The sequence below is a fragment of the Sander lucioperca genome, chromosome 5 (assembly GCF_008315115.2).
Source record: "Sander lucioperca isolate FBNREF2018 chromosome 5, SLUC_FBN_1.2, whole genome shotgun sequence".
NCBI classification, from domain to species: Eukaryota; Metazoa; Chordata; class Actinopteri; order Perciformes; family Percidae; genus Sander; species Sander lucioperca.
In genome coordinates this window covers 6,189,106-6,210,499 of record NC_050177.1, presented here as the reverse complement: position 1 = coordinate 6,210,499, position 21,394 = coordinate 6,189,106, and the positions used below count along the sequence as shown (strand labels likewise).

At 40.2% G+C, this 21,394-nt stretch overlaps 2 protein-coding genes and 1 long non-coding RNA gene across 3 annotated transcripts in view; 1 reads left to right on the top strand and 2 right to left on the bottom strand.

Moving 5' to 3' along the window:
• Positions 1 to 1,877: 1,877 nt before the first annotated feature.
• Positions 1,878 to 17,426, bottom strand: LOC116046555 (von Willebrand factor A domain-containing protein 5A-like). Its single transcript, XM_031294943.1, has 14 exons — positions 17,372 to 17,426; positions 12,958 to 13,160; positions 12,645 to 12,867; positions 11,886 to 12,052; positions 11,687 to 11,801; positions 11,402 to 11,577; positions 11,223 to 11,311; positions 10,999 to 11,143; positions 3,780 to 3,859; positions 3,568 to 3,682; positions 3,284 to 3,442; positions 2,894 to 3,117; positions 2,406 to 2,453; positions 1,878 to 1,945 (listed from the first exon to the last, which is right to left on the bottom strand). Exons 1-12 carry the CDS (start codon positions 17,409 to 17,411, stop codon positions 2,938 to 2,940), a joined length of 1,692 nt encoding a protein of 563 aa, XP_031150803.1. The 5' UTR covers positions 17,412 to 17,426; the 3' UTR covers positions 1,878 to 1,945; positions 2,406 to 2,453; positions 2,894 to 2,937.
• The window catches only part of LOC118495071, a 15,559-nt gene continuing 10,044 nt past the window's right edge, over positions 15,880 to 21,394 (top strand). The window contains exon 1 of the long non-coding RNA XR_004897385.1: positions 15,880 to 16,029. This is a non-coding gene — a long non-coding RNA (uncharacterized LOC118495071). The remainder of the gene's footprint in view (positions 16,030 to 21,394) is intronic.
• LOC116046544 (von Willebrand factor A domain-containing protein 5A-like) overlaps positions 20,213 to 21,394 on the bottom strand; it is a 13,494-nt gene continuing 12,312 nt past the window's right edge. The window contains exon 17 of the mRNA XM_031294917.2: positions 20,213 to 21,351. Within this exon, the coding sequence (XP_031150777.2) occupies positions 21,272 to 21,351 (80 nt within the window). The 3' untranslated portion in view covers positions 20,213 to 21,271. The remainder of the gene's footprint in view (positions 21,352 to 21,394) is intronic.

Here is a 21,394-nt window from a genome sequence, read left to right as displayed (position 1 = left end):
GTAAAAAATAAGCTGAGGCTAAAGTTGTGTTTTTATTTTCAAAATAAGTTGTGTTTCTCTTTCAATGTAAAAAAGCGACTTGTGGCTGCTACTTTTTTATTTGTTCTGGACTATGGTGATTTGTTTTATATGCATGCTTCTGTTCATATTCTTCGGTGGACTCAGCCTACCATGCTTCCTTGAGGTTCATTACCAACTTTAAAGCTCGGACTCACCACTGCGAGTTGGCTTGCTCTGGTGACCCGTAGGCTCCGTCACTGGTATAACTTTATTTATAAGGCAATGCTTGGTGTGCTACCTCCCTATATATGTTCTCTTATCACGTGGAAAAGTGCTGGTTGGCACTTCTTACAATCTCAGGACATCATTTTGTCTAATGCACACACAGAATATGGGAAAAAAGGCTTTTGTGTACTTTGCCCCCTCTGCATGGAATACGCTACAGAATGACTCAAGACTAAATTAATTAATCTCGGTAAATGCTTTTAAATCCAAAATAAAAAGAAATGGAGGCAGACTCTTTAAGATGTCAGTGTCATCAATATTTTTTCCTGGTTACAAAAATGGCTATTTTAAATTGATGTAATGTGAATTGCTTTGTTTTATTTGCTCTATTAACTTTGTCCTCTTGTGTTTCTTGTCTGTAACTACGTGTTTATATATACTGCTGCCTATCTTGGCCAGGTCACCCTAGAAAAAGAGATTCTTCATCTCAATGGGTTTCTCCCATAGTCTATGTTTTTTCCTTGTTTAACAATGGTTATAATAATATTACACATAAGGACCACTAGGTGGGAGTGAAAGACCAATGTAATTGGATGGCACTCAGCTGGTGGTGTTTAAAGTGCAAAAAAAAAAAAAAATACATTTGAAAAACTAAACAGCATGTCTCTTTCCAGAAATCACAACCCAGTTATTCAAGCTAATCCACAGACCTGGTTTAGAGCAGTTTCATGTAGGAACTATAGTAGAAAGAAAATAGTACTTTGAGGACCACAAGCCGAGTGCCATATAGTTCCATTATATTGGAGAGAAGGCAGACATCTCTACGTCTGACATCTCCAACACTAGGCACATTAAAACAATGTAGATTGATAAATAGCACTACAGCTAAGAAGAAAAATATTACGTTTTGACTATGGGGTGAACTATCCCTTCAAACGAGTTTGAGGTGAACAGTGAAATATTCATAACACACCCACCTGAGAAATGCCACGACCAGTGGATTTTTGCAAAAGAGCAAAACTAAGGTTAGGGTTAGGTCTCCTGTCACCCTCATAGCACAGAATTAAACAAGCATAATTAATAAAAAAAAAAAATCAAAATACTGTATTTTGCTTGCACACAGAAATTAAATTGGTTAAATCAGCCACTTTAAAAACATAACATTTTATGTCAACTATCAAAACATAGCCAACTCCCTTTTAAATCCTTTCTCCCTCAGTTTGGATGTGAGTGTACAGTGTATAATAGTGCCTTTGTCATGTTCTCATACCATTTACACTTTCATAGTTCACACACTTCATAGAAAGATGAGTTGGCATCTTTTTTGTGCCTTCACAAATGAGACTGAAGGGCACTTATTTCTTCATTCAAATATCCTTCATCAGGTTTTAGTTTCACAAGTAAAACTGTTTTATATACAACTTGACATTAAGGTTTCAAGCAAAAGAACTCATTGTTACATGTCTGACCCTGGATAGATGTAATAGTCCTATCTTGCAAATTAAATATGGCTTCTTCTTTTTCATATAAAATTAATTTCTGCTGTGCAAACATGCAATGTTTATAATGTAAAGCTTGTAGGATGGAGATAATCTGCTTCTGTGTACCAATCCTAAAGATAAACCACTCTAATGAAAACCTCAGAGTCCCAGGGCGTCTTTCTGCATGTTGCAACCAAACAGAGCATTTCCAGCTTTCACACACTTTGTCACACATGGAGCTGAAAGAAAACAAACACACAAAAACAAGTAATCAGCAGAGTGAGTGGAAAAAACTGCTGATTTTAACCAGCTTAATCTTAATCCTCCAGATTTTACATTAACATGAACATTAGATCTGTAAACCGCTTAAATTACCAGATAATCTAGGCTGAGCATCTGTACCGACCAAGGTCCTGGACCAGATTTCTCAGCAGATTGTCAGGAGGGGTGAATTGGGGCTAAATTGGCCCGATACTCCTGTAGTCTGAGCTCAGCTTAAATTTAGACTGAAGTTATTTTTAGAAATCAACTACAATCCATGTCATTCTCTTAACAATACGGCCACCAGCAACTACATGGACGACAGAGAATTGTTCACATGTAAAGCTAATAAACATGTTAATGCATTTTCAGTGTTAATACTGAGATAAATACAAGTATTCAGATGTGTGTTGAAAGTAGCTTTGCCTTGTTACTTACCTTGCATCATTTTGATTGACTGCGGCGGACCGCAACCACCCCACAGCCCTTTTGAATAATAAAAAACAGACATAAAGCCCTGGTATCTTGAAAATGTCATTCAAATCACTGACTGATTACACACAGAAGAAACACTTATCTATGTTCCTTCCATACATTTACTGTACTTACAGAGGGAAAACGGATCAGAGGAAGAGGAACCAATCACATAAGAATACAGCAAAGCATAAAAAATAGATGCACACATGCAGTTCATAAGGCGTACATTTTTTGGTCAAATGAAAAAAATGCAGAGTTTATGATCAATGGAATTACTCAGTGGACTGTTTTGAAAACTTTTCAGACTGTCCTAAAATACCCTGAATTTTTTCAGATTACATTTTTTTTTAAAAGCGATAGTTTTGAATTTCAGTTCATTATCATTTAATTCAGGACTATCAAAGTGGTGAGGGACACATTAGTTTCAGCTTTGGAAAAAAAACACTCACTGGGTGTTGGAACATTTCTGCGCACCAGAGGTCCTTGAATCGCTTCACCGTTGCCGTTGTTGACAGCAATGAAGGCAGTGAAGGCACTGCTCACTCCTGATTGGACACTGAGCTCCACCACCTTCTTCTTCACTTCTCCATCCCCCTCTCCTCTGCGCAATTCGCTCTCCTCCATCTCCAGAGAGCAAATCAGACTCCGAGCACCCAGCCTGTGGACTGTTATTCTTCAGAGAGGAGAGGGGAGTAAATCTTTAACATGTACAGTATGAGTCCAACCTTTTTTAATTACAGCCTTCCGTGATCACGCAATACCATTAGGCACACTACCCTTGAAACATACTTGGTTCTCCTCATTTGAAGAATCAGATAAGTGGTATGTGCTGCTCTTACCTTTCCTGTGAGCTGGGCATACACCAGTGACCTTTGACCCTGGAAAAGTGCTGTGATTGGTGGAGAGAGAGCAGTGACAGACACTCCCTTTTGCAAATCCCACTTAACTGAGATGTCCACCACAGCTGGGTGCAGAGCAAAACGCGGCGACTGCATCACCTGAAAACAGTTTACAAAAACTTTAAAATGGGAGTTTTTACTTACTCATCCATCTGGCAAAGCAAATTCAATTCAATTTATTTGTTGTATTGTTTAATTTGACAGCTTTATTGTGTCACTCTTACTTTGGGTTGCATCCTGTCAGTTCCTGTTTTGAACTGAGCGTGACCTCCTCCTTCCTTGGCCAACCCATTGATAAGAGCAGAGCTGGCCCCTTCCCCAATCCCAAAAGAAAAACACCTACAATGCAGTAGTTTTCTTTAAATACACAAAGCATTAGAACACAGGACATATTCTGGTAGTTTTGTGGGTGTTTGTTATCTTTTTGTGGTTTTACCTGTGGGAACCTGAATTCTTCTTCACCAGATTTATAACTTCTTTGGTGTTCCCCACCTCTCCGTCAGTAAAGACAATTAGCTAGGGAGAAGAGTTTACATATCACTCAAAGTTACATCATCAGCAAAATCAGAAAGGAATAAACCATACAGTAAAATCAGAAAAATACATGAAAGCAGGAAGAACGGAAATGTCACAATGCTACTATGTATTAAAAGCCATTCTAAATAAATACCTTTTGAGGTTAGATTTAAAACGAGCTACATTTGTTATAGTGCGGATGTCAGGAGGTAACTTGTTCTAAAGTCTCTGGGCCGCAACTGCAAAGCGTGATCACCCCACAGTTTTTACCTCAACCTTCTAAAACCAGTTGATTGGATGTTCGCAATTACCTGTTGTTTTCGCCAAGGGTTAAAAAAAAAAAAAAGAAGCCATTAATGGCCTTAAAAACAAACATTAAAATCATCTTAAAATCAATTCTAAAATGCAGTGGGAGCCAATAGAGAGTGTAAAGAACAGGGGTAATGTGTGCATGCCTGGAGGTATTCGTTAAAAAGCGAGCAGCAGCATTTTGCAGAAGTTGAAGGCGGGAAATAAAAGTTAGGGCCAAGAATGGATCCCTGTGGTACCCCTGTGGTGGAAGTTTTCGTTGCAGCAGGTGTAGAGAACATTCGTAGACTAAGCCAAGTTAGGTTTTTGTATTTTATTATAAACTTGCAAGTTTACAAGCACTGGTGTGAAAGGTCTCTTCGAAATAAGTGAACAGAAACACAGAGCTTATATACAGGCGGAGGCGGAATAAAACTGACCTCCCACAGTTTCAACATTGGTGAGTGCAGTCAGTACACAGATAGCATTGGTTAAGTTCAAAGGTTGGGGTTTTACTGGAGCAGCTTGTTTTTGTGATAGAGCAAACAGTGAACATACATAAAATGAATCGTTGTAACCTACGTCACGCGTGAATTTTCTAATTGTGCCTAGCCAGACATTAGTGGAGAATGCTCCATCATCTTCATTAGAGGAGGAAATCCATTTGCTGGACATGTCATCTAATGTTTCAGTTAGGTGTTGTGGGTGAGCGACGTTGGGAGGAGGTATTACTTCGAGGTAAAAAGAACCACAAGGGTCTCTCCCTGAAATCCATGCACACACAACAAAATAGCCTTGGTCAGTAGGTTGGGCATCTCTTAGCGTCAATAACATGGCAGGTGAGGAAAAATGAATTCTCTTTATTGACAATCTATCGGTCAGATTAGTGTGGTCTCTAGGAACTGTGGGACCCCAGTTAGTTTTACTAGTGTGCCAAATAGCCCAGTCCCAGGAGTAACATGTAGGTCCTACCCGTGGATCTGCGATAAAAGGTACATAACATAAATAAATTTCTACCAATCCCCATTGCGACTTCCCACCCACACACATAAAGTAGTCACATGGTTGAAGCATGAGAGTAGATGTGGTGTTAGTCACTACAGTAATGTTTGGTCTGTTGTAACTATTGAACCGTGAACGCCATTGTCGTCTAGACATTGAATACGGTGATCGAGCCACACGATGTTTACCCCCCTTCTTTACTGTGTTCGTGTCATCAATGTGTGTGTGTGTGTGTGTCAGTGGCATTGAGAGAAGCAGTCATGCTAACCAGTGTAACAGTGTCATCGGGAGAAGAAGTTAGGTGAACAAGTTGTTTCTCATATCTTTCTAACACCAAAAATGCAATCATTAGACACACAGTAATGAAAAATATACTACTAATAAATCTGAAGACCTCACAAAGTCGTGGTTGTCGCCATTCCAGCCTCCAGTTTCTTCTAGGCCGCTCCATTTGTGTGTCAGAGCGGCCCTGCTGCAGTATGGAATGTGCTGTGTTGTGAGGATCACAACTGGAGAATGATTGTTAGAGCAAAGTGTGTAATCGTCACTGCTGTCTTTTGCAAGGGATTTAAAGCAGTACGATACCAGTTTTGTTGATCAGGGTTTTTTCTGCCTGATGTTTAGTGAGGGCCTCAGCTGGTATTGAGATAGCACAGAAAACGCCGTTCTGTCAGGCTGGTCTCAATCTTCCTTCCTCGTAGGTGAATAAACAGTGGTCTGTTCGTCACTTGTCGCAGGCCGTGGAAAAACCTGTTCTCTCTCTCCTGGATCCGGGACTTCCCTACAGTGCGATGCGTGGACCCACGTAGCTCTCTCAGCCACTTTCACTGCAGTGTGTGTGACCAAGAAGATCTGGAATGGACCTTGCCATCATTTGGACTGTCAGTTCTTCCTTCTGAAATCTTTCAGTACCATGAAATTCCGGGCTGAAGCTCATGTAGGAGTCCTTCAGCTGGTTTAGGCAGACCTGCAGAAACCTGGATTCTTATGACAGAAAGAGCAGAAGAGAGTTGCGTGCAGTAACTTAATCTAACACTTTCGTACAGAGTGGTGGAGGGAATACCTGTGTCAAAAAAAAATTTGAACCCCCTAATTTGAACCCCCTATTTATTATTGCTACTATTTATTTATTATCGTTTCTATATCCCTACTATTTATTAAACCCCTTATTTATTATTGCTACTACATCCCTACTATTTGAGGCATGACAAAGCTCATGACTCAATAAGCAGCATATATAAATAATCTGTTTAATAATTTAGCCATTAACACTGGCCTGTGTTATACAGCAAAATCCTGTATAAGATCAAGAAAAAGTCCAATAGACATTTCTTTTCTTTCTTTATTTCTTTAAAATTCACCAACATAAAAAATGTATTCTTCAATTTCAACTAATAATTTAGTTTAGACAGTTTGTCATTTAGTTGCTCGAAATACAAATAACGTGTATAGTGCAGCTTTACTGAAAAACTCCCTAGGGTATAATATTAAAAGAACTGTTTTTAGATCTAAAACCTCATATCAATTTGTATTGGTTCTCAATCTACTGAATAAACTAATATGAATTAAAGTTCTTTGGCCTATAGAGCCAACTTAAGCACTTCTAATTTGCAGTCTATTGATCCAATTTGTTACTTGACATGGAAAATATAACACATTATATAATGTATGTCAAAAAGTGTACCTTAGTGTTCTAAAAATGTTTGCTGAGCCTAAACTGCACATGTACAATTCCTGTCTTTCTCTTATCTCGGTGTGTGTGTGTGTGTGTGTGTGTGTGTGTGTGTGTGTGTGTGTGTGTGTGTGTGTGTGTGTGTGTGTGTGTGTGTGTGTGTGTGTGTGTTTGTGTGTGTGCGTTCTCTGGGAAAACTCCTCCTCCAGCTGTCCGCTCTAAGGACAGGAAGACTTTCTCCAGGGTGCATGTAAACACACACCTAACTAAAGAGAGAGTGGAATGTGTTTCTGCTTATCATTCAAATAGAAATGCAAACCCAAATTTACTTGTTATGTAACACTGGAACACTGAGGAAAAAAAAACGTTAGACAAATCATCAACAGAAAAATATTTAGCATCCCCTTTAATCCCCTTCAGAATAGTGTATGGGTTTTTGGCACATTTGGTGCACAAGCGTGGACTGATGCATTTACTTCTTTGAGGTCCTGAACAAAACGCTACTCGACGGCCTTTATGTCTGATTGTCTTTATAATAATATATTTATTATTAATATTATATATTAATACGGAGTTAAAAACAGGTCTGATTCCGTCAATTGCTTCCTGCTTTAGTGGGTACTGAAGTTTTGGGGCCTGTAGTCCGAACGCGGAATGATGACTACAGGTTGGCAATTTTTAATCAAACCTACGTCATATTTGTTTGCTGTCCAGAGGTGACGCGGCGCTTTCAGACAGCAAAAGTAAAATATCCGTGGGCAACATGCCTATTTTGCTCTGCAAAAATGTTTGCGTGTTAGTCACAGGTTCCTTTAGGAGGTGAACGCCGCGCACACAAACATGCGTCGCAATAACAGTTTCCTATAACACCCTGTAGAGGGAGAAAAGGAAACCTTTTTATCCGTAGTGTCAGTCCAGTTGGTCAGTCTGTCACAGTCCAGTACAAAAATCCTGAGTCTGTCTCCTGATCTGTGTGGAGACAAAGATACAAGAATGTGAGCTTTTGAGTTAGGAAGTCTGAAAAACACATGTTGTTTATCAGTCAAGTTTGCAAATACTGCACATTTTTCATCATGTCAGTATGCATAAGTATACTCAAGCTCATTTAGTTCTTCTTCTTCTTCAAAAAAAACTGTTCAGCGTAGTCTTCAGCTGGTTCTGGTGAAACAAGAGAGGTACAATGTAAATGCTATGGTTTCATAAACTCAGCTGTTGAAGACACGAAGCCTCGTGCTTCAGCCAAGAGATTTACAGTTTGACACAGAGAAATCCATCATTGCAAAATGTACAAGGATGTGTGTGTGTGCTCTGACATAAATACGTCAGACAAAGTGTAGATGTTATCAAGACACACAACTTTGAGTCCGGTGGCTGTTGGTACTATTCCTACTCCAAAAAGACACATTAGATCTCTCCCTAATAAATTCACAGAGCACGCCGCAGACAGTAAGAATGAACATTTAGCCTGCCGCTCTGGTACGGGGTCATTAGGGTCAGTGTGCACACATGCCATAGGAGTCGTAAATTTTTCAGGGACTATAGTATCACTAGCGCTCTTAGAAAAAAACACCTGAAAGCTTTTGACTCGAAAACAGAGATTGTTTCAAAACAGAATTTGTTGCCCCCCTGTCCACTAAAAATTGAATTTCCCTAATTTGTTTTTGTTCAAGATATTTGTATAGCATTTAATACAACCTGTCTATCATGTGGGGAATGTGAGTGTGGCGTGCGAGGAAGCATTTCTTCATTGCAGGCATGTGTATGTGCATATGTTTGAGTGTGTCTGCGTTACTCTTCTTTGTCGTTGTGAACGTGGTTTCCATCCTCTCAGTACTTCGACCTGCGCCATTTCCTTCCCACCCTCCTAGGATGAGGGCACCTTTCTGCCCAGTGTCCTTTTCCTCTGCAGTTGAAACAAGTGTTTTTATCCACTTCTGGAGTGTTGCCACGGCTTCGTCCTTTTTCTCTTCCCCTGCCCCTCGCCTGACTTCTGGGAGCTATGCCTCTGCCAGCCGTTGCTGTCATGGTTTTCAGCAGTTTCAGCTGGGCTTCAGCATTTTGTCTTTGTCTTTGTCTTTCAGCTTTTTCAGCTGTCCGCTCATTGTGAAACCTAATGAGAAGCTCAGTGAGGCGTGCGTCAGAGTCTTTGCGTGGAGGCAGGTGATTAGTCGTAGTTTTAATATCAGTCTCTGTACTGGGTCTGTATTCAATCCCCGCAGCTCCTCTTTCTAGTTCTTGTTGTGGAGGGGCTGAGGCAGAGAATTGCCCAGCATTCCTGCTGTCTTTCTTCTCCCTCATGCACTTGCTCTGCATCTGAGAGGACACTGTTGGTTCTTCTTTCCTCTCTCTCTCTGCGGCAGGTGGAATGGTGGCGGTGGAAGGCTTTCGAGTAAGAAATCCACGACACTAAGACTCGGATACAGAAGACAACGTGCATTAGTAACAGCATTCTTTTGTATGTTATCAGTGTCATGAATGTTCAACAGAGTTAACTCTTGCTGCATCTGTTTTCTCTCCCTAGTGTTTGCTTCCTTCATCCTTTTTTAAGGCATTTTTTGTTTTTCCCCTGGAACTTCAAATCCCCTGTCTTAATTGTTGATTTTCCCATTAGTTTCTTTTCTTCCTCTTCTAAATCCTGTTTTAACACCTTCAGCTTTCCTGTACTAAGACAGCCGTTTTCAGGAAAACCAAACCTTTTTGATCAATATGGTAAACATTCAACACATTCCAATCCATATTTCTGAACCATCTCCTCCACCACAGGCCCTTTCGGGACTGGTGACGTCTGGTTGGAGCCCATCCTTTCAGAGTGAGGGAAGTCAACTTCTTAACCTTCGAACAACCGTTGTTGCAAGGCAGCCTTTACTATCTCGGAAAAAGAGCTGCACAAATCCGTTAACAGTTCACTAACTGCTAATAGGGGTTTAACGCGGAGAAACCCACACTGAAATCCGGGACAGGTTACTGCTGTCACGTTTGTAGATTTTACCAAAAATCTACCGTCACGACTGGTTGAGGAGACTTTTTCAGAGATACAGTTGAATGTGCCGAATATTATTCACCCAAACCCTTAAACACAAGGAACCCAACAAGGCTATCAGTCTTGTTCAATGTTCAAACGACTGCGTTTTGTTTCATTAAATTTCACAGGTCAATTGGAATTTCTGTTTTGAATTCATTCATTTAAATCTTTATCTTACCCTGCTGCTTGAAATGGCTTCCGTCTTTTTAGATCAGTATGGATTTGGTGGAGCCCTCCGTGGTACTGATCCTCTCTCTCTGAATGCTTTTTAGGCGAGGTATGAGGCGGCCTTGATGACGGATAGCAAGTCCTCAGTTTAATCACGGAGAGTCTCCCCCAGAATTCCAGAACTGGATCCTGCCGACAACGCCAGAATTGTGGTGGAAGTTTTTGTTGCAGCAGGTGTAGAGGTTTTGGAAGCAAATAGAATTGTGAAACAAAAATAAAAGAACAGTCGTAGACTAAGCCAAGTTAGGTTTTTTGTATTTTATTATAAACTTGCAAGTTTACAAGGAAGCACACGGTTCACAAAAGGCACGCAGCACTGGCGTGAAAGGTCTCTTCGAAATAAGTGAACACAAACACAGAGCTTATATACACAAGGTTAAGGGGAGTGATTCTCCGCACATGGTCTAAGTTTAAGATCTAAGTCTGAACATTGCCTAGACAGCATATCTATAAGTCAGCACAACTAAATCACAAAATGACATTCTGGTGCCTCAGTGTCCCTATCTTAGCCTTTACTATCACCTCTTGGGTCACATTCCCCGTACATCAGTGGGCTGGTGAAAGCTACTGTAAGACAGAGGAAGATGTTTCAGTTGACCTTGTACCCTTATCAGTTCACACAGAGTCCATCTATATTTCAGTAGACTCCCAGGCGTCAGCTCATTATAAAGAGAAGATTTAAAAGTCTACATGTGAGATCAGTCAGTGAAATAAACTCCCTTTACATCTGTGGCAGAAACATAAAAGAAATAAATCAGAAAAATATATAGAGAATCATGTTAAAAGAATTTTTTGCCACTACACCCCTCCGGAGAGAGGAGCAGGTGATGAGAAGAGGTCACCTATCATTACAAAGAAGCGTGTGTGTGTGTGTGTGTGTGTGTGTGTGTGTGTGTGTGTGTGTGTGTGTGTGTGTGTGTGTATTACTTGTCTAGGTTGACTGGGAATGCAGGGCTGGCTGTAAATGTGTTTGAGGGGCATCAGGATCTCTGTTCCTCCCAGATCAGCGTCCATCTCCTCAATTTTTTTCAGAGGCTCTTCCAGGGTCTTCTGGCTGTACTCCACACTCTTACTGCCACCACACACATACATATACAAGCATTAACACCTAAAACAGGAACACATTTGTGTGTCATGAGCCAGAGACTTACGGGAAGATGTGTTCATGGCAGGACCCAAAACTGTAGATGTTGAAATAGCAGCCCATTGGTAAGCTCTTCAACAGGAGCAGCAGAGTATCCTTAAGGGAAGAGAGAAAAGATAGTGAAGGCCACTGTGTCAGAGGGACACTGTGAATGATTTAATGACAGAACTAACATAAAATGAATACCCTGGCACTGCCAATACGAGTTTGATGACTCTCGCTGTTGTTCATACGTGCATCCATACTGCCAGATCGACCCAGTAAGAACACAAACTCTCCACATAAAGCAACTGAAGACATCACAGCCTGGGGGAACTCAGGGTACAGGCTCAGCATCACCACTGGATCACCCATCAGAGTGCCTAAAACACAGAGGAGAGACAGAAAAATGACCACAAATCTGGCATTGTATTATTTATTCCAACATATGTAACGTATCAGTTGGAAGGTGCATATAATAAACAGTCTCACCAGGCTTGGCAGAGGCCTGTCCTGCCTCCACCACAGCAGTGGGCTGGTGGGCATCTTTGTAATAAATCAGCAGTTCAACATTCCTGTCAAACTTGTGTCCTGCAGCCAACTTGACCTGCAGTTCACAAAACAGTAATTTATATCATGTTTTCAATATTGAGGAATAATCACACAGCAGACACATCAGCCCTCTACATACCGTAGCCTGGGTTTGCTCTGTGTTGAGGTACTGGAGAGCATCCAGGGGACAGTTGCACTCTACTTTAGAGACTGGACGAGGAGAGGACACTCGGGCAGAGAAAGACAGACTGTAGGGCACCAGAGAGGCTGGAACAGAGGTCACCTGGATACAAACATCTTTACTTCCTGTAAACAAGGTCAGATCGGTTTGAAATGATGTAATCAAATATGCAGTAAGCAATCAAATCCTTTGGTTGTAACTGTGAATGACCCAGGGAGACCAGAGAAGGGAAAGTGCAATTACAATAATATTGGCAGGGCTATCAAATATAAGACTTTTAGTGATTTTGAACAAGGAACAGAAATGCAAAATATTGTGACCAATACACTTTTTTCTTTTTAGATAACTAAATATAATTATAATATATTTTTATATTTTTTTTTTCTTCAGTTCTGTCTTTCTTTTCATTGTTAGTTTATTGGAATTGTAATGCTGTACGGCTGTTTCTATTTACTGATAACATAAAACAAAAGATGAACACCTATGGTTCTATGTTCACATCTCAGTAATATTTTTTGGGGAAGTTGCACGACCATTTACAGTACAGAGTACAGTACAGATTTGAGACATTGTGTTGTCCCAGTGTAATGAACAAAGCATTTTTATTTTCACCAGTTTACTGTTGGGCATGTGACTGTTTACCGTCTGTATGGGCAGGTGTGGTGTGCACTAAGCTGAAGTTTAAATTCCTGATGATGGTGTGCCTGAGTTTTCTACCCCAAGGTTGGTAGCGAGGGTTGAGCACAGCAGGCAGACAAAACCTCAGCCCTTCATCAGCCTGCACAGCCAGCTCAGTGACGTACTCCAGCCTGATGGAGGCGCTCTCTCCTGGACGCAGACTGCCCACACTCAGAGAGAATATATCTGGACTCTGATCACTCTCCTCCAACAGGAAGACCTGCTGACCGGAGCTCAAAGTGTCATCATACTCCTCACGAGCCTGGAGAACAGATGGCACATGTGAGTAACATTTACTGTGTTCTGTTTTTAGGCTTAATTGTAGTGAGTAAGTCTTTACCGTCCAGCTCACCTTCTGTTTCTCCTTCACCTCAGCTACAATCTCTGTCTGTCCAATCTTAGCACTGAAGTGACATACAGCAGCATCTCCAGGCAGAGGGAAGACAAAAACAGCCTCCAGTGGTTTGTCCTCCTTGTTCTCATAGTTCAGAGTGGAGACCACTGTAGCCACATTGGCCCTCACCTCCAGCTTCACCTCCACGCTCTTCAGAGGAACTGACCAAGAAACAGGATAAAATGCGCAAATGGTTAATGATACCAATCAACGATGATACTTCATTATTCTTATTTAAGTTGTTCCCTTCATTACATTACATTACATGTCAAGCTGACGCTTTTATCCAAAGCGACTTCCAATTAAGTGCTTTCAACCCTGAAGGTGCAAACTCCAGACAACAAGTAGTAAGTGCAAGTACATTAGATTTAAATAAGCAAAACTACAAATAGCCATATGAAAATGCAGCTTCAAGAAATATATATACAATTTTCTTTTTTTTTTTTTTTTATGTTTATCCGAGATGTAGTCGGAAGAGATGTGTTTTTAGCCTTCGGCGGAAGATGCGTAGGCTTTCGGCCATCCTGATGTCAATAGGGAGCTCATTCCATCATTTAGGAGCCAGGACAGCAAACAGTCGGGATTTCGTTGAGTGATTAGTTGTCCCTCGCTGTGAGGGGGCAGCAAGCAGGTTGGCTGATGCAGAGCGGAGTGGACAGGTTGGGGTATAGGGTTTGACCATGTCCTGGATGTACGCTGGGGCTGATCAGGTCGTGGCCCTGTATGCAAGTACTAGTGTCTTGAAGCGGATGCGGGCAGCAATTGGTAACCAGTGAAGAGAGCGAAGGAGCGGTGTAGTGTGAGAGAACTTGGGGAGGTTGAAGACAAGTCAAGCTGCTGCGTTCTGAATGAGCTGCAGGGGCCGGATGGCACATGCAGGCAGGCCAATCAGGAGGGAGTTGCAGTAGTCTAGACGTGAGATGACTAGAGCCTGAACCCGAACCTGAGCCGCCTTCTGCGTTAGAAGGGGACGTATCCTTCTGATGTTATGCAGCATGGATCTACACGATCGGGTAGTTGCAGCAATGTTGGCAGTGAAGGAGATTTGGTCATCGAGTGTCACACCCAGGTTTCTAGCAGTCTGGGTGGGGACTACCACAGAGTTGTCAATTAATCAAGTTATAGTCAGGTCTTGGGTAGGAGAGCCCTTCCCTGGAAGGAAAAGGAGCTCAGTCTTGTCAAGGTTGAGTTTCAGATGGTGTGTGGACATCCAAGAAGAAATGTCAGTCAGACAGGCCGAGATACGTCCTGCTACTTGAGTTTCAGACTCCGGAAAGGAGAGAATTAGTTGGGTGTCATCTGCGTAGAAAAGCTGTGCAAGTGAATGACAGACCCGAGAGAGTTGGTGTCCAGAGAAAAGAGAAGGGGACCCAGGACTGATCCCTGAGGAATCCCAGTTTTGAGTGGGCAAGGTTCTGAGGTAGAGCCTCTCCAAGTTACCCGGTAGGTTCTGTCTGTCAGGTAAGATGTGAGCAAAGAGAGCGCAGAGCCTGAGACACCCAGATCCTGGAATGTCGAAATGAGGATCTGGTGGTTCACTGTGTCAAAGGCAGCAGAAAGGTCCAGAAGGATGATGACGGAAGAGAGACGAAAAGACGAAAAGAGGTTGCTCTAGCGATGTGAAGCTGCTCAGCCTTGAAGCCAGACTAGTGGGGATCAAGAAGGTTGTTCAGGTGGAGATAGGTAGAGAGTTGATTATAAATGGCACGCTCAAGAGTTTTGGATGGAAATGGAAGAAGGAAGACGGTCTGTAGTTATTTACCTCAGACGAGTCAAGTGTCGGTTTTTTGATTAGTGGGGTCACTCTTGTCTCTTTGAGGGCGTCGGGGAAACAGCCAGTTGACAAGGAGATGTTGATGAGATGGGTGAGGAAAGGAAGACGGTCAGGAGCAATAGACTGGAGAAGGTGAGAAGGGATAGGATCAAGGGGGCAGGTGGTTGGGCGGGTGGACGTAATCAAAGTAAGAATTTGATTTGGAGACAGAGGGGTGAAAGAGGAAAGAGTACTGATGATTTCAGGAAGTGTGGTGGAGAATGAAGAGCGTATGTCATCTATCTTTTTTACAAAGTAGTTCACAAAGTGGGTTGGTAGAAGGAAGGAGGGAGGAGGTGGACTGGGGGAATCTAGGAGGTTAGAGAAGATGGAAAAAAGTTTTTTGGGGTTGGAGAAAGAGGATTCAATTTTGGTTTGATAAAAAGAGCTTTTTGCTGCAGAAATAGAGGCAGCGAAGGATGAAAGAAGAGACTGATAGGTAAGCAGATCATCTGGGTGTTTAGATTTCCGGCATTTCTTTCCGCTGCCCGTATAGTTGATCTTTCAGCACGCACTGAGTCAGATAACCACGGAGCTGGGGAGGACTTGCGAGCCTGCCGTGAAGTAAGAGGGCAGAGAGTCAAGAGAGGAGGATAGAGTAGAGAGGAGAGTGTCTGTAGCAGCGTTGGGAGGGATGAGTAAGAAAGAGTCAGATGGAGGGAGGGTTGATAAACCACATAACGCCAGAGAAGAAGGAGAGAGTGAACGAATGTTACGGCAGACAGGTATAGTGTCTCTTGAGATAAGGTTGTGAGCTTGGGAGAGTGGGAGAGAGTAAGAGATGAAGAAATGGTCTGAGGTATGGAGTGGAGTAACAGTGAGGTTAGATGTAGTGCAGTTTCTGGTGAATATGAGATCTAGGTGGTTGCCAGCTTTGTGAGTGGGTGGGGAAGGCGAGAGCGAGAGGGCAAAAGAAGAGAGAAGGTGTAAAAAGGCAGTTGTCTTCTCTGTCTGAATAATGAAGTCGCCCAGAATTACCAGCGGAGGGCCAGTTTCAGGGATGTTTGAAAGAAGGACATCCAGCTCCTCCAAAAACTCTCTCTCAACTCTTTCATGCAAATGCCATTATTAAATACAAGGAGGTGATTGGTGTTGGCTACAGGTGAGGAGGCCCCACCCTAGCTAATCACTCAACAAAGCACCTGGACAGTCGTTAAGCACCACTCCCCAACTCCACACTTCACACTAAGCTAGTCTGATTACCCTAAACAGTTTCAGTCACTTTAAGTAAGTCTAATCTTGCCAAAAAACACAGCAAATCCAGCAAAACACACGTCAGAAGTAGAAGAAGTAGAAGAAGCAGCAGAACCCACAGTAAAAGCAGCAAAGATAAGAGGCAAGCAACAAACGCAGCAAAACCAAGTAGCAAACAGCAAAAGGCAGCAGAATGAGCAAAATCAGCAGAACGCAGTCAATTTAACCTTAAGGCAGCAGATCCAATGACAGTGGGCAGAGAAGCCTAATAAAGTAAGTACTTATCTTAATATCTAACTGTCTAATACTAAGTCTCCACAGAAGTCAAATGCACTCTTTCACTCCTTATCCATGCAATTTTATGTTTAATTTTTATTAGAAAAGCTCCTTTGCTGCCTCACTGTGGCCCAAACACACACTTACATGGAAAACTATCTGCACACATGGAGACACACCAGCAAATTCAGAACCACCTTCATTCACTCCTGTGACAGTAAATAAGGAAAGTCAAATATACAAGGTTGGAAGCGGAATTGTCCATTACATTACATTGTGCAAGTTTGCCAGATCAGGTAGCGCGAGCTGTAGTTTGAATGAGACAACCTGTAGGGGGACCGAAGTGGGAAAAGTTCTCTAGTGTTGCTTTAAGGCATCTGCCCGGGTTCGATTTTTCTCGCGTAGTCACAGAATGATTTGCGGCAGGTAGACGGTGCTACAGTAACACATTCTGATGGCTCACAGATTTCTTTGTTACACCAAAAAAGCCTGTGTTAGTATCCAGCCTTTTGAGCCAGGTAAAAGGAAGCAGGATATTTATTTATATAGGTCTATTGTATTTTAATGTTATTTTAGAAGTTATCTGTTGTAGTTATGGCTAATAGCTACTGGGGCAGGACCATCACAGAAAAGAAGGAAATTAAACGAAGAACAACTAAAAGGGAAAGGGAAAGTGAAAGACAACGGCGATAACGTGAGTCAACTTCGGTCGGGCTATCAACAGATGGAGACAATTACGGGATTGTAAATTATTCAAAACCCACCCTGAATTGGCCCTCAGGTAGCTTATGTAATATGTCTATTTCATTCATAAAATAACTTTACAATGCGCGAGAAAGTTACATATAGCCACTTTAAACACAAGCAAACATATGCAGTAAACCATGATACTGTTGATTTTACAGGGTGCTAAACACCTAACATCTGTTATTTAGGTCTGAATGGAGACAAAATAGTAAGGTTTTAATGTTTGCTCCTGTTTTGTATTGAATGTGAAACTGTATGTTGTCTCGCACAAATGCAAATGAGAACCTGTTCTCAACGGCCTACGTGGTTAAATAAAGGTTAAATAAAATAAATAAAATGTACCTGGTTCCTTCTGTGCAGTTAGCAGACCACAGCAGTTCATCTTTGAACCTATGTAACAGAAAGGGAGATTTCTATTTTCTAAAACTATTCATCTTGCATCTATTTCATGTTTTAGAGATAGCAAAAAAAGACAACTACAGACAGTGAATATGACCACACGCAGAACTGAATAATGTATAACGGTCTTTTTCAAAAATACCAACAAACTCCCAAAAAGTTGTAAATATCCTATAAAACATTTGCTTAACAAATCACCCAAATGTTACATGATAATAACAATAAATAATCAAATAAGGAATAAGGAAATGCCTCTGCAGAAAAAACTGAAAGACAAAGAGTTGTTTGATCCCAACAGGCTACCAGTATCTGAAATGCCTCCGATAATGCCAATGCTGGTATCTGTATCGGTGAGTATGCAAGTGTATGCACCGATCCAAAACCATGTGATTTAGCCCAGAAAAAAATCTACTTTAAAGTAGTTTGTTTATGTTCTTATTCCATTATGACTCACTGTCAAACTAAATAAAGTTGTATGCCATTCATTCTCCGTATGTATTTGTTTTACAAAAGGGTTTAACCTGTGCCAGGTCATACAACAGTGATAGCAATCATATCACATTCATACAGGATTAGTAGTATACAGCTGTTAAAAAATACCAAATTATGTATTTATTTCTTTTCTAACTCACTGGTATTGGATCGGTACTTGGTATCCGGAAGAAAAAATGGTATTGGGACATCTCTAGAAAGAAATTCAGAGGGGAAAAGGAGGATATTTAGCCTATTCTCATCCTAAACTGGTTGTTTGTATAAATCCTTTTAGGCCTTGCCTGAATATTTATTTATTTTAATTTTTTTACTTTTATTTTATTAGACTTGTCATTGAGAAATAGAATGTCAGATGCTGCTGCACTGAACTTGCACTGCTCGCACCATGGATGTATAACATTCATGGATAGGCTCACACTCGCACAGTAGGCTACAGACTTCCTGTAAAGACAGGCCCCGCCCATTTTGATGATGTCAGACCAATCCAAGTCATATTTATATATATATATATATATATATATATATGAATCCAAATTTCATAACAATGCACACTTGATGTATATCAGGTATTGATGTTTACCTGATTATATATATATATATATATATATATATATATATTGAATGAACCTTAAATATATTGAATGAATGTCTGAATATATTGAATGAAAGTCTTAATATATTGAATGAACCTTGAATATATTGAATGAAAGTTTGAATGAAAGTCTGAATGAATGAAAGTCTGAATATATTGAATAATCGTATTATATATTGCACGAACCTTGAATATATTGAATAAAAGTCTGAATATATTGAATGAAAGTCTGAATATATTAAATGAACCTTGAATATATTGAATGAAAGTCTGAATATATTGAATGAAAGGCGTGTTGACGTTAGCCTGATGAAAGGGACCTGCCTGACCAAAGAGGTTCCTTTCATTCGGATTTCCATGATGAAAAAGTGAATAAACTTCTTCATTGGGAGAACGGTACTGGATACGGTTACGTTACCACGTTTGGCCCGTACATGCATTCGCCAGTGTGTTAATAATCTCTTCATCGCTGTAAATTGCTGACACTAGATTTCTTGCTGATTCGCTCATAGTGTCACACTTCGGTTGGAATTAATTACGACGAAAACAGCTGGTTTGATTTGCATTGATATGGATCTTAGATCAGTTAGCTATTAGGCTAACTGAAATAAAACCATGCCAATCTCTAGGTATGGTGAAGGGTATGTGGTGATCTGGGGCTATTTTAATTCCAAAGGCCAAGGAAACTTTATCAGGATGCATAGTATCCTGGATTCATGAAATAACTGGCCTTTAAAAATAAAAATCTGCCTTCCTCTATGGGAATTTAACATAGGGGTATGTATAATTATGGCCCCTGTATTTTAAGGAAGAACATTTATTTATTTACAATACATTATTCATTCACAAAACAAATTGGTGTCCTTAAAAGGTCGGATTTTTCCTCATTTTTTTAATTAAGGCATCAATTTCCAAAAGATTATTTTTTTATTCCTTTTTTTAGTCAACTTTAGCATGGGAATGAATACTTATGAGCACTGTATATATATATATATATATATATATATATATATATATATATATATATATATAGGTTCATTCAATATATTCAGACATTCATTCAATATATTCAGACTTCCATTCAATATATTCAGACATTCATTCAATATATTCAGACTTTCATTCAATATATTCAAGGTTCATTCAAAATATTCAGACTTTCATTCAATATATTCAAGGTTCATTCAATATATTCAAACTTTACATATATATAATAATATCCTAAACGGCATGCTATAATATATATATATATATAAATCCAAGTCAGATAAAAAAAATGGCTTTTGTGTGGGCCACAGATCATAACTGTTTGGTTTTTGTCATTTGAGGACAATCTCATCATAATTTTTTACACAAGCTGTGTGAACATGACCTTTAAATTTAGGTTTAACTGGATTTCACCACTTTAAGTTCCAAATTAACTTTTAACTTGTAATGGAGAAAATAGTTGTACCAAATATGTACTTAGGAGTTAAAAATGCTCAGGAGAAGTGGAATGATGTTGGCACGTTTGCAGTTTTTCATTTGATGTAAAATGGAAAAGATTTACTTAGCATACCCATGTTTGTCATTTAATGAAAGATTATATTTTTAGCATTTAACAACAGCTCCAATGAGCCTGAGTCAGCATGGTGTATATATATTACTCTAACTACATAACTATGGTATATATTTTAGCAACAACAAAAAAGATCTCCTGGTTGAAATGACAAAGCCTTCAATTTTTTTTTTATTGAAGTAGCAGTAGTAGATTCTGACAGTATTTAGCATAGAATATAACCAGAGGAACAGAGGAACATGGTGCAGCTTTTTACTGATGAAAGAAACCCTCTGAGCAAACTCATTGTCCAAAATAACTCCCATATTCATTTACTAATCCATGTATAAGAGACAATCAATAGTACTATATAATTAACAGTAAACTGAAAATTTTAACACTTATTAATCATCATTTTGCATCATTAATGACAGCTGTAATTTCCGCATCTAAAAACTGTGGCTCAGACACATCAGTTACAGATGCTACTGTAGTGGATTAGACTAGAGGCTAGCGAGGAAAAGTGGTGCAACTTTGGCCTGTAGATACACATTAGCATTAACCTACTTTTACAATTCAGCATCCACCTAAGTGCATGTGTGCCTCATGTATTTACATTTTCACGGTACACGCATGAACAAATGTGTTGTCATTTTATTTGAACTTCTATGCACAGTTCTTTATTTATTTATTCATAATCATAATTTAGCCATACATGTTCACTTTGTCCAAATATTCAAGTTGAATTAAGTAAAAACTGTTTCAGGTAAAAAAGCAACTGTGAAGCTGCAGAGGGTTGAATGCAAAAATAATATGAAGTAGACTGAGACCTCTTCCTGCAGTTCTCCCTCTCCCTCTCTCTCGAGCCAAGACGAGATGCAGACGTCTTGTATCTAGATATATCTAGATCTATCTAGAAGTCTAAAGTATTATAGGATTTTTTTTCCCAACGATGCAAAAAACAAAGTACCTACCACAGCTTTAACGGCTCAAAACAGAAGAACTCTATACAGTTACATGGCTGATGGATGAAGTGCAGGGCAGATATAGTGAGGATAATAATGCACAAAACCTTTTTCCATGTCAGTCCATCTCTCAACAAAAAATGTAAATAGTGCAAAAAGTGAAGTATACTGCAATGTTGAGAAAATACAGTTAAAGTTGTAGGATGGAGTAGATCTGCTTCTGTGTACCATTAAGGGAAGTCACTTTAATGACAATCTCAGAAACCCAGGGCGTCTTTCTGCACGTTGCAACCCAGCAGAGCATTTCCAGCTTCCACACACTCTGTCACACATAAAGCTGAAAAAGACACAAAACAAGTCATCAGCAGAGAAGACTGAAT

Coding starts and splice junctions, on each gene's coding strand:
- LOC116046555 (XM_031294943.1), bottom strand. CDS start 17,411: ATGAACTGCTGTGGTCTGCTAACTGCACAGAAGGAACCAG. Junction 13,161..17,371: donor AACTGCACAGAAGGAACCAG/GTACATTTTATT, acceptor TTTCTTGGTCAG/TTCCTCTGAAGAGCGTGGAG. Junction 11,312..11,401: donor CTCGTATTGGCAGTGCCAGG/GTATTCATTTTA, acceptor TCTTCCCTTAAG/GATACTCTGCTGCTCCTGTT.